This window comes from Scyliorhinus torazame, chromosome 5 (assembly GCF_047496885.1).
Source record: "Scyliorhinus torazame isolate Kashiwa2021f chromosome 5, sScyTor2.1, whole genome shotgun sequence".
Taxonomy (NCBI): Eukaryota; Metazoa; Chordata; class Chondrichthyes; order Carcharhiniformes; family Scyliorhinidae; genus Scyliorhinus; species Scyliorhinus torazame.
In genome coordinates this window covers 95,722,272-95,735,209 of record NC_092711.1, presented here as the reverse complement: position 1 = coordinate 95,735,209, position 12,938 = coordinate 95,722,272, and the positions used below count along the sequence as shown (strand labels likewise).

Sequence of the window (12,938 nt, the reverse complement as noted above, 5' to 3'; positions counted from 1 at the left end):
GCATTATTTTGAGTTGTTCCCATTAGCCACGTGCGCACGGGTTCCACGACCTCATTTCCTGTCTGAGAGGGGATGACCAACGGGAAGATTGGGAGGATGGGATGGATTCTGCTCCTTCAGCCAATCAGACTGCGGGCTTTGTGTGAATGAAACTGGGGCTTCACACAGAGTGAAATTTGTTCCTGTGTCAAACCGCTTCAATGGACAAAAATGTCTTATTTCGACTTCAATGGGCTTTTTTTAGAATCCATTGATCCTTCTACAGAACTGTTACAAGGAACAACAAACATTAACTCTGTTTCTCTCATCACAGATGTGGCACAATGGTTAGCACTGCTGCCTCACAGCGCCAGTGACCAGGGTTCAATTCCGGTCTTGGATGACTGTGTGGAGTTTGCACATTCTTCCCGTGTCTGTGTGGTTCCCTCTGGGTGCTCGAGTTTTCTCCCACGAGAATGTGTAGGCTTGGTGGATTGGCTATGCTAAATTGCTCCTTAGTGTCCAAAGGTGAAGTGGGGTTATGGGGAGAGGGTGGGGGAAGTGCACCTGGGTGGGACGCTCTTTTGTAGGGTTGGTGCAAACGCGATGGACCGAATGGCCTCCTGCACTTTAAGGATTCGATGATACTGCCAGACCTGTTGAGTTAATCTCGCATTTTCTGTTTTACTATATATTACACACCTTTTTAATCCACTGATTATATTTATTGAACCACTATACCATCAACCACCAGGAGCAGTGTGTTGATGTTTCAGCAATTTCAGCCTTGAGTGACTGGGTAAAGTTTGCACATTTTCCCTGTGTCTGTGTGCGTTCCCTCCGGGTGCTCCAGTTTTCTCCCACCGTCCAAAGAGTTAAGGTTGATTGGCCCCTTCGTGTCCAAATAAAGGTTAGGTGAGTTACTGGGATGGGCTTAAGTAGGGTATTCTTTCTGAGGGCCGGTGCAGGCTAAATGGGCCAAATGGTCTCTTTCTGCACTGTAAATTCTATGATTCTGTTGGATTTTCTCTCCCACAGTCTTGGCCCGGTGGGTCTGTCTGGTGGTATTTCCCTGGTACTGTCCATGTGTTTGGATGTTTGGGTATTTTAGGGAGTAGGTAGAACTTCCTTGGTTCTACCTGTTTTCTTTGGTTAATATGTCTGGAGTCTGTGTTCTTCCAGTCTGACTCAATTCTCCTTCCTGTCTCGGGTATATGGGTATAGGTAGCTTGGTGTTGTGATTCGTGTTGTTTGGTTGTCTGTCTGTCTCCAGCAGGTATAGTTGTCTATCGATAATGACTGTGCTGCTACCCTTGCTTCTGATCTTATGAACATATCCGTGTTGGATCCAAGCTCCCGGATTGTCTGTCTTTCTCTCCGGGTAAGATTCTGTTTGTCTCTTGTGTTTCACTGTGACAGGGCAGAGACCCGATTGAAGGGATTCAAACATGGGAATTCTGGGAAAGATGGGCAAGGATTTGGGAGGGACAACATGTTCAAAGAGTTTGGGAGGAGAGGGAGGTTGAAGATGGGGCAGTAATTTGTAAGGATGGCAGGGTCAAGGGTTTGTTTTATTGAGGGGGTGATGATGGCAGATTTGAAGGACAGAGGGACAGCACCTGATGAGAGAGAAATGTTGACAATATCCATGGACACAGGGTAGTTGGCTGATCAGTAGCTCAGTGGGAATAGCGTCGATGGAGCAGGAGCTGGGTCTCATGGACAAGATGAGCTCTGAGAGGGCATGAGGGGAGATGGGAGAGAAACTAGAGAAAGATGTGGGTTCAGGGCTCGGGAAAGGATGAAATTTAGAGACAGTTTGGTCCGGTGGGCTCGTGGAAGGGAGGGAAGCAGCAGAGGCGGCTGATCGGATTTACTCAATCTCAGTCACAAAGAAGCTCCTCACACTTCTTGTTGGAGGTGAGGATGGAAGAGACGGGAGAGCGAGATTACTTCAAAAGGAACTAACTTGTGTCAGAGTAATTAAAAAGTTTCAGCACACTGCGTATGTCACACAAATCTAATTTATTTGACTTTTAGCCAGAATATTAGCCCCTGTAAATGGGCTGGATTTTGTTATCAGCAGAAAGAGACCCAAATGAACATGGTTCAGTCCTGAATGTGAGGAACAGCAAAATCCAATCACTGTGGTTACTTGTGGCCTCGTTGGTGTCTCAGCAGGAGGGATGAAGTGGCGAATCCCTTCCTACACTTGGAACAGGTGAACGGTCTCTCCCCAGTGTGAACTCGCTGGTGCTTCTGCAAGGCGGATGACTGAGTGAATCCCTTCCCACACCAGGAGCAGGCGAATGGCCTCTCCCCAGTGTGAATTCGCTGATGTGCAGTGAGATGAGACGATTGTCTGAACCCAGTCCCACAGTGAGAGCACCTAAACGGTCTCTTGTCAGTGTGAACACGTTGATGGCGCATCAGTTCCCCAGAACGTTTATAACAATTCCCGCAGTCTGGACAATGAAATGGTCTCTCATCAGTGTGAATTTGCTGGTGATTCAGAAGTTCGGATGACTGAATGAATCCCTTCCCACATTCTGAGCAGATGAATGGCCTCTCCCCAGTGTGAGTTCGCTGATGTACAGTGAGATGAGATGATCGTCTGAACCCAGTCCCGCAGTGAGAGCACCTAAACGGTCTCTCGTCAGTGTGAACACGTTGATGTTGTAACAGTTCCCCAAAACGTTTATAGCACTTCTCGCAGTCTGGACATTGAAACGGTCTCTCCCCAGTGTGAATTCGCTGATGCTTCTGCAGGTCGGATGACTGAGTGAATCTCTTCCCACACTTGGTGCAGACGAATGGCCTCTCCACTGTGTGAGTTCGCTGATGTACAGTGAGGTTAGATGATCGTCTGAACCCAGTCCCACACTGAGAGCACCTGAATGGTCTCTCGTCAGTGTGAACACGTTGATGGCACATCAGATCCCCAGATCTTTTATAGCATTTCCCACAGTCTGGACATTGAAACGGTTTCTCATCAGTGTGAACTCGCTGGTGACTCAGCAAGTGGGCTGAAATAGTAAATCCTTTCCCACATGTGGAGCAGATGAATGGTCTCTCCCTGGAGTGAAGTTGCTGGTGTGTGGACAGAGCGGATGGCTGAGTGAATCCCTTCCCACACGTGGAGCAGATGAATGGTCTCTCCCCAGTGTGACTGCGTCGATGAGTTTCCAGCTGGGATGGGTAAGTGAATCCTTTCCCACAGTCCGCACATTTCCACGGTTTCTCCTCAGTGTGACTGCATTTGTGTCTTGTGAGGCCTGATGATTGACTGAATCCTCGTCCACACACACAACACGTATACGGCTTCTCCCCACTGTGAACGATGCTTTTTCCTTCCATGTTCAAAATCTCATGATATTCAGAAATGATAAATTGAGGACTCTGTCAGACCCTGATGTGATGCTTGGTTTGTGTTTCCGGATCTTGAAGTCTCACCTTCGAACACCCTGTGAAACTGATTGAAAACAGAAAATAGGGAGTGAGAGAGAACCCACAAAAACACAAAGGCAGGTTGTGAAATTGAGCTGAATGAATCTGGTCATTTCAAGGGACCATAAAAACAGCTGGATTGTTGTAAAAACCCAACTGGCCTCTTTGGGAGGAGAGAGGAAGAGGTGAGGAGGGATTTTGTATATCTACAAGACATATTAAGAGAGTACTTGGCAAAGCAAATTCGACCTTGAGCTTCATAACTGACACAGAAACTATGCTTCTGGTGGCACAGTGATTAGCACTGCTGCCTCACAGTGCCAAGGACTCGGGTTCAATTCTGGCCTTGATGACTGTCTGTGTGGAGTTTGCACTTTCTCCCCGTGTCTGCGTGGGTTTCCACCCGGTGCTCAGGATTCCTCCAACAGACCAAAAAATAATGATAATAATAATCACTTATTGTCACAAGTAGGCTTCAATGAAGTTACTGTGAAAAGCCCCTAGTCGCCACATTCCGGCGCCTGTTCGGGGAGGCCGGTACAGGACTCGAACCCGCGCTGCTGGTCTTATTCTGCATTACAAGCCAGCTGTCTTAGCCCACTGTGCTATACCAGCCCCAAAGCCCCTAGTCGCCACATTCCGGCGCCTGTTTGGGGAGGCTGATAGGGGAGCAAGTTAGATCGATTGGCCTTGATAAATTGCCCCTTAGTGTCCAGGGATGTGCAGGTTTGGTGGAGCTATGGGGTTACAGGGACAGGGTAGCGGTGTGGGCCTAGGCAGGGTGCCCTTTCAGTGAATCAGTGCACACTTGATGGGCCGAATGGCCTCCTTCTGCACTGTAGGAATTCTATGGTTCTAATTCTATTCTATGAATCTTTATAAAGCTCTGGTCACCACTCTTCAAGAAGGATGTGAAGGTTCTTGGAGAAGGTGTAGAGGAGATTTACCAGAATGGTTCCAGCAAAGGAGGTTGAGGGGAGATTTGATTCAGGGACACAAGATTATGCCAGGTTTCGATCGGGTGGACAAAGACACTGTTTCCATTCACTGATCGTACAAGCAGCCGGGACACAGATTCAAAGTTTTGGGTAAAACCTGGATTGAACGATATAAGATGCTGACGGGTCTTGACAGGGTGGATGTGGAGAGGATGTTTCCTCTTGTGGGAGAATCTGGAACAAGGGGGTCACTGTTGGAAAGTGAGGGGTCACCCATTTCAGATGGGGATGAGGATTTTTTTTTTCGCTCGAGGGTTGTAAAAGAGGGGGTGGCACAGTGGTTAGCGCTGCTGCATCACAGCACCAGGGACCCAGGTTCACGCCTGACCCTGGATGACTGTGTGGAGTTTGCACATTCTCCCCTTGTCTGTGTGGGTTTCTTCCGGGTGCTCCGGTTTCCTCTCACAGTTCAAAGATTTGCAGGTTAGGTGCTAAATTGCCTCTTCATCTCCAAGGATGTGCACGTTGGGTGGGATGTGAGGATGGGGCAGGGTGGGATGGGGGGGGGGGGGGGCGGTTTCGGAGGGTTGGTGCTGACTTGGGCTCCTTCTGCACTGTGGGGATTCTATGACTTAGTTCTTGCGTCCTTAAAACGCAGTGGAAGTCGAGTCCTTGAATATTTTTAAGGCAGAGATGGATAGATTCTCGATAAGCAAGGGGGTGAAAGGTTATCGGGGTCGGCAGGAATATGGAGTTGAGGTTAAAATTATTGTATAATGGAGCAGGCTCGAGGGGCCGACTCCTAGTTTGTGTGTAAGGAGCAGGCTCGAGGGGCCGACTCCTAGTTTGTGTGTAAGGAGCAGGCTCGAGGAGCCGACTCCTAGTTTGTGTGTAAGGAGCAGGCTCGAGGGGCCGACTCCTAGTTTGTGTGTAAGGAGCAGGCTCGAGGAGCCGACTCCTAGTTTGTGTGCAAGGAGCAGGCTCGAGGGGCTGACTTTAGTTTGTGTGTAAGGAGCAGGCTCGAGGGGCCGACTCCTAGTTTGTGTGTAAGGAGCAGGCTCGAGCGGCAGACTCCTAGTTTGTGTGTAAGGAGCAGGCTCGAGGGGCCAGCTCCTAGTTTGTGTGTAAGGAGCAGGCTCGAGGGGCCGACTCCTCGTTTGTGTGTAAGGAGCAGGCTCGAGGGGCTGACTTTAGTTTGTGTGTAAGGAGCAGGCTCGAGAGGCTGGCTCCTAGTTTGTGTGTAAGGAGCAGGCTCGAGGGGCCGAGTGGCCTGCTCCTAGTTTGTATGGAAGCATGCAAATACAGCATGCGGTAAAGAAGGCAAATGGGCTGCACGATGGCGCAGTGGTTAGCACTGTTGCCTCACGTCACCAAGGACCTAGGTTCGATCCCGGTCCTGGGTCACTGTCCATGTAGAGTTTGCGCATTCTCCCTGTGTCTGTGTGGGTCCCACCCCCACAACACAAAGATGTGCAGGGTAGGTAGATTAGCCATGCTAAAATTACCCCTTAATTGGGACAAAAAAGAATTGGGCACTCTAAATTTATATTTTTAAAAAACCTATAACATTCTAACAGGGCGAGACAGATTAGATTCGGGAAGGATGTTCCCGATGGTGGGTGTGTCCAGAACCCGGGGTCACAGTCTGAGGATACGGGATAGCACGGGCAGCACAAGTGGCTAGCACTGTGGCTTCACAGCGCCAGGGTCCCAGGTTCGATTCCCTGCTGAGTTACTGTCTGCGCGGAGTCTGCACGTTCTCCCCGTGTCTGCGTGGGTTTCCTCCGGATGCTCCGCCTTCCTCCCACAGTCCAAAGATGTGCAGGTTAGGTGGATTAGCCACGCTAAATTGTCCTTAGTGTCCAAAAAGGTTAGGAGGGGTTATTGGGTTACGGGGATTGGGTGGAAGTGAGGATGTAAGTGGGTCGGTGCAGACTCGATGGGCGAATGGCCTCCTTCTGCACTGTATGTTCTATGACAGACCATTTAGGACAGAGGTGAGGAGAAATGTCTTCACCCAGAGAGTGGTGAGCCTGTGGAATTCATCACCACAGGAAGAATTGAGAACAAAACATTGCATGTTTTCAAGAAGTAGTTAGATACAGCACTGAGGGTGAAGGGGATCAAAGGATCTGGGGGAAAGCGGGATTAGACTATTGAGCCCAATCTGCTCTGATCGTAATGAATGGTGGAGCAGGTTCGAAGGGTCAAATGGTCCCCTCCTGCTCCTATTTTCTACGTTGCTCCGTATCTATGCATGTAAATGGTCCAGGAGGTATGAGGAAGAAGGTTTTTACACAGCCAGTGGCAATTACCTGAACCTTGCTGCCTATGACAGAGCAGAAATAGACACCAATGAATGATTTTGTTAAAAATTGGATAGAAACCTGAGAGAAATAAAGCTGTTAGGATACAGGGATAAAGCAGGAGAATGATACTGACTGGATTGTTCCAGATAATAACAGTAATCTTTATTAGTCTCACAAGTATGAATGTTTGAGGTGAGGGACGCCGTCAGTGTCCCTGCTGATTTCACTGGTGGGAAGCGCACCCATCTTCAGCTCCTCAGAAACCGCGTTAAGGAACTGGAGGTGGAGCTGGATGAACTTCGGATCATTCGGGAGGCAGAGGTGGTCATAGAAAGTAGCTTCAGGGATGTAGTTACTCCGAAGAATCAAGATGGTGACTGTGAGAGGGGCTGGGAGGAAGCAGTTAGTGCAGGATCCCTCTGTGGTCGTTCCCCTCAGTAACAAGTATACCGTTTTGGATACTGTTGAGGGGGACGACCTACCAGGGGTAAGCCACGGTGAACGGATCTCCAGCGCTGAGTCCGTCCCTGTGGCTCAGAAGGGAAAGAGGGAGAGCAGGAGAGCAATAGTTATTGGGGACTCGATAGTTAGAGGGACAGATAGACGGTTCTGTGGCAGCGAAAGAGACTCACGGATGGTATGTTGCCTCCCGGGTGCCAGGGTCCATGACGCCTCGGACCATGTTTTCAGAATCCTTAAAGGGGAGGGGGAGCAGTCACAAGTTGTGGAACACATCAGTACCAACGACATAGGTACGAGAAGGGACGGGGATTTAAACCAGGAACTAAGGGAGCTAGGGAGGAAGCTGAGAGCCAGGACAAACCATGTTGTCATCTCTGGTTTGTTGCCGGTGCCACGTGCTCGTCAGGTGAGGAACAGGGAGAGAGTGCAGATAAACACGTGGCTGCAGGGATGGTGTAGGAGGGAGGGTTTTAGGTACGTGGATAATTGGAAAACATTCTGGGGAAGGTGGAACCTGTACAGACAGGACGGTTTGCACCTGAACCAGAGGGGCACCAATATCCTGGGAGGGAAATTTGCTACGGCTCTTTGGGGGGGTTTAAACTAATTTGTCAGTGGGCTGGGAAAACGAGCTGTAGTCCAGAAGCCAGTGTTGAGAGTAGTGAGGTACTGAGGAGGGTATCAAGGTCGCAGGAGTGTACCGGCAGACAGAAAGATAGGTAGAAGTGTGTCTACTTCAATGCAAGGAGCATCCGGAATAAGGTAGGTGAACTTGGAGCGTAGGTTGGTACTTGGGACTACGATGTTGTGGCCATTTCGGAGACATGGTTAGAACACGGACAGGAATGGTTGTTGGAAGTTCCGGGGTATAGATGTTTCAGTAAGAGTAGGGAAGGTGATAAAAGAGGTGGAGGAGTAGCATTGTTAATCAAGGATAGTTTAACGGCTGCAGAAAGGCAGTTTGAAGGGGATCTGCCTACTGAGGTAATGTGGGTTGAAGTTAGAAATAGGAAAGGAGCGGTCACATTGTTGGGAGTTTTCTATAGGCCCCCAAATAGTAATAGAGATGTGGAGGAAGAAATTGAAAAACAGATTATGGATAGGTGTGGAGGTCTCAGGGTAGGTGTCATGGATGACTTTAACTTTCAAAATATTGATTGGAACCTCTATAAGTCGAACAGTTCGGATGGGGCAGTTTTTGTACAGTGTGGATAGGCCGACAAGAGGGGGGGCCACATTGGATTTGATACTGGGTAATGAACAGGGCCAAGTGTTAGATTTGTTTGTGGGAGAGCACTTTGGAGATAGTGACCACAATTCGGTGTCTTTCATTATTGCAATGGAGAGGGATAGGGCCAGACGATAGGGCAAGGTTTATAATTGGGGGAGGGGTAATTATGATGCGATTAGGCAAGAATTAGGGAGCATAAGATGGGAACAGAAACTGTCAGGGAAAGGCACAAATGAAAAGTGGAGCTTGTTCAAGGAACAAATACTGCGTGTCCTTGATAGGCATGTCGCTGTCAGGCAGGGTGAAAATGGCCGTGTGAGGGAACCATGGTTCACAAAAGAGGTTGAATGTCTTGTCAAGAGGAAAAAGGAAGAGTATGTAAGGATGAGAAAACAAGGTTTAGTAGGGTCGCTTGAGAGTTATAAGGTAGCAAGGAATGAGCTGAAAAAAGGGCTTGAGAGCTAGGAGGGGGCATGAGAAGTCCTTGGCGGGTTGTATCAAGGAAAACCCCAAGGCATTTTACTCTTATGTGAGAAATAAGGGTGACGGTAGGGCCTGTCAAGGACAGTAGTGGGAACTTGTGCATGGAGTCAGAAGAGATAGGAGGGGCGTTGAATGAATACTTTTCTTCAGTGTTCACAAAGGAGAGGGACCATGTTTTTGGGGATGAGTGTGTGATACAGGCGGGTAGGCTGGAGGAGGTAGATGAGGAAGAATGTATTTGCAATTTTGAAAAACCTGAGGGTCGACAAGTCCCTTGGTCCAGATGGGATATATCCAAGGATTCTTTGGGAGGCAAGGGATGAGATTGCAGAGCCTTTGGCTTTGATCTTTGGGTCCTCACTGTCCACGGGGATAGTGCCAGAGAGTGTCGAATGTTGTTCCTCTGTTCAAGAAAGGGAACAGGAATGACCCTGGTAATTATAGACCAGTTAGTCTTACTTCGGTGGTCGGTAAGATAATGGAAAAGGTCCTGAAGGATAGGATTTTTAACCATTTGGAAAGATGCAGCTTAATCTGGGATAGTCAACACGGATTCATGAAGGGTAGGTCTTGCCTCACAAATTTGATTGAATTCTTTGAGGAGGTAACAAAGTGTGTAGATGAAGGTAGAGCAGTTGATGTTGTTTCCATGGATTTTAGTAAGGCGTTGATAAGGTTCCCCATGGTCGGCTCATGAAGAAAGTAAGGAGGTGTCGGATGGATGGGAAATTTGGCCAATTGGATAAGTAACTGGCTATCACATAGAAGACAGAGGGTGGTGGTGGATGGAAAATGTTTAGACTGGAGACCAGTTACCAGCGGTGTACCACAGGGATCAGTGCTGGGTCCTCTGCTATTTGTGATTTTTATCAATGACTTGGAGGAGGGGGCTGAAGGGTGGGTCAGTAAATTTGCTGATGACACCAAGATTGGTGGAGTAGTGGATGAGGTGGAGGGCTGTTGTCGGCTGCAAAGAGACATTAATAGGATGCAGAGCTGGGCTGAAAAATGGCAGATGGAGTTTTACCCTGATAAGTGCAAGGTGATCCATTTTGGTAGAAAAAATTTGAATGCGGATTACAGGGTCAATGGCAGGGTTCTGAGGAATGTGGAGGAACAGAGAGATCTTGGGGTTCATGTCCACAGATCTCTGAAGGTTGCCACTCAAATGGATAGAGCAGTGAAGAAGGCTTATAGTGTGTTAACGTTTATTAAAGGGGGCTTGAGTTTAAGAGCCGCGGGGTTATGCTGCAACTATACATGATTGTGTGAGACCACATTTGGAGTATTGTGTGCAGTTCTGGTCACCTCATTATAGGAAGGATGTGGAAGCATTGGAAAGGGTGCAAAGGAGATTTTACCAGGATGCTGCCTGGTTTGCAGAATAGGTCTTATGAGGAAAGGTTGAGGGAGCTAGGGCTTTTCTCTTTGGAGTGGAGGAGGATGAGAGGTGACTTAATGGAGGTTTATAAGATGATCAGGGGGACAGATAGAGTGGACGTTCAGAGACTATTTCCTCGGGTGGAGGTAGCTGTTACAACGGGTATAACTATAAGATTCAGGGTTGGAGATATAGGAGGGATTTCTGAGGTAGGTTCTTTACTCAGTGGTTCGGGGGTGGAATGGACTGCCTACTGTGATAGTGGAGTCGGACACTTTAGGAACTTTCAAGTGGTTATTGGATAGGCACATGGAGCACACCAGAATGACAGGGAGTGGGATAGCTTGATCTTGGTTTTGGACAATGCTCGGCACAACATCGAGGGCCGAAGGGCCTGTTCTGTGCTGTACTATTCTATGTTCTAAGTAGGCTTACATTAACACTGCAATGAAGTTCCTGTGAAAAGCCCCTTGTCGCCACATTCCGGCACCTTTTGGGTAGACAGAGGGAGAATTCAGAATGTCCAATTCACCTAGCAAGCACATCTTCCGGGACTTGTGGGAGGAAACCGGAGCACCCGGAGGAAACCCACGCAGACACGGGGAGAACGTGCAGACTCCACCCATTCAGTGACCCAAGCCGGGAAAGAAATCGGGTTCCCTGGCGCTGCGAAGCAATGGTGCTACCATGTCGATTAGAGAGCTGGCATGGACCGAATGCTTTTCTCTGTCCCACAATTACAGATTTTTTTGTGCAATCTAGTTTTGTAATTTAACCCCGGGGGGTTCAGATAAATCTGTGCTGCACTCCCTCCAAGGCCATTCTATCCTTCCTCAGGTTTGTTGTCCAGAACTGAACACAGTTCTCCAGGTTTGGTCGAACCAGGGTTTGTGAATCTTGGGGCTTTTCTAATCACACGGAGACCTGAAATCTTCCCTCACAGACAGAACAGACAAACCTTTTACCTTCCACACCCAGATGCTGCTGATATTCAGGTTCTGATGAACCGAGTGACTCTGTCAGATTGCAATGTGACGTTTGGTTTGCGTTTCCCGTCTGTTAAACCTCCAATTCCAGTATCCTGTAAATTTACAGAAACCTCACTGTCAGTTTAAGATAGAAATTCACAACATTCTCTCCTCGCCAACTTTGATTAAATGTATTCCTGGAGGTTTGATCACATGACCTGCCCCCATCCTCCAGCTATTAATCGGTCAACACATCCATCCTTGTGACACACTGCCTTCCTCGGCCAATTGGGAAGCAAAAGGACTAATTACCTCACAGGACAGTGTTTGACTGTCAGCCAATCAACCTTTATCCCATTTTCAAAAATTTATATCCGCTGAAGAGAAATGTTCAAAAAAATATTTTTTACTATCCTAATCATTTTCCAAAGATCCAAAAGTATTTTCCACTGTCCTAATGATTTCCTAAGTATGAATCTCACCGAGACTGAAGGTAAAATTTGAATTCATTGCAAGTCTACTGATGACCATGAAACCATTGTCAATTGTTGTAAAGACACATCCGTCCACTCATGGTAAAGGAAATAATCTATCCTTACCTCGTCTGGCTGACACAATTCCAAATCACAGCAATATGGTTGACTCTTTAAATGCCCTCCGAGATGGCCGAGCAAGCCACTCAGTTCAAGGGAAATTAGGGATGGGCAATAAATGTTGACCCAGCCAGTGACTTCCACAAATGATCAAAATAAAATTCGGGGGCAGCACAGTGGGCTATCCCTGATGGCTCACGGCGCTGAGGACCCTCGGTTCGATCCCTGCTCTGGGTCACTGTCTGTGTGGAGTTTGCACATTCTCCCCATGTTTATGTGGGTTTTGCCCCCACAACCCAAAGATGTGCAGGGTCGGTGGATTGGCCAGACAAAATTGCCCCTTAATTGGATAAAATTAATTGGATATACTAAATTTATGAGAAAAAAAAAATCCTGGAGACTCCAGTCAGTGAATCCGGGAGAGTTGGCATCCGGTCCAGGCTCGCAGCGCATGCGCCCTGTGGCACATGGTCCACTGTAAAGATGGCGGCCGGTAACCCGGGCCTGTCACCGCTCAGCCCTCAGTCTATAGAGAAACTACCAAAGCCACTACATTCACCAGCTCTAAGGACACACCTTAGCTCCCTTTCCAATCTGAAAGCAGCCTGAGCTGGATTTACATTCCCCTTAATTGATCATTGCTGGGTGATAATCCTGTACTTCCTCACCTCACACCACTGTGACAGCACCTTCACTACACAGACTGCAGCAACTGACCAAACATCACCTTCCCAGTTATTCCTGAAGGCACCGCCTTCCCAACCTGGCCCCTTGCCTGAGGTGTGGTGATCCTCAGGTCACATCACCGCCGGTCAGCTCTCTCCCGGGACGCCCTGGTTCACAGCCGCCATCTTGGGGAAACAGAGCGCATGCGCTGGCGTCTAGTTGACGCAACAGCTAGTGGGCGGGGCCTGAAGGTTTCTGTTCCCAGCCGGGTCCTAGTGCCGGTGAGAAAAAGGCAGCGAAACAGGTTTTTACTAAGTTTCACCCACTCCCAGGCTCCAGCTGATCTTTGTAGCCTGAATCACGGATACATTCAGTGTGAGAGGCTGCAGCATCTATATAGCTACCTGAAGGGGGTTATACAGCGTTTGATTACATTTCGTGGTCCTTTCCAGTTCATTATCAGGATGTTTGTGTGATGTTT

General features: G+C 48.4%; 2 protein-coding genes across 6 annotated transcripts in view; one reads left to right on the top strand and one right to left on the bottom strand.

The window, feature by feature from the left end:
* LOC140419035 (uncharacterized) overlaps window positions 1-12,938 on the top strand; it is a 529,091-nt gene that overhangs the window by 251,878 nt on the left and 264,275 nt on the right. The gene's annotated exons all lie outside the window — the stretch shown is intronic.
* LOC140419018 (uncharacterized) lies at window positions 1,988-12,655 on the bottom strand. 5 transcript variants are annotated; one of them, XM_072502735.1, is made up of 3 exons: window positions 12,567-12,655; window positions 11,196-11,311; window positions 1,988-3,451 (listed from the first exon to the last, which is right to left on the bottom strand). In XM_072502735.1, exon 3 carries the CDS (start codon window positions 3,334-3,336, stop codon window positions 2,131-2,133), a length of 1,206 nt encoding a protein of 401 aa, XP_072358836.1. In that variant the 5' UTR covers window positions 3,337-3,451; window positions 11,196-11,311; window positions 12,567-12,655; the 3' UTR covers window positions 1,988-2,130. The 5 variants fall into 5 exon arrangements, with proteins under 5 accessions (XP_072358836.1, XP_072358837.1, XP_072358840.1 ...); XM_072502736.1 differs by having other exon boundaries at window positions 12,519-12,651; XM_072502739.1 differs by lacking the exon at window positions 12,567-12,655 and adding an exon at window positions 12,460-12,550 and having other exon boundaries at window positions 11,189-11,311.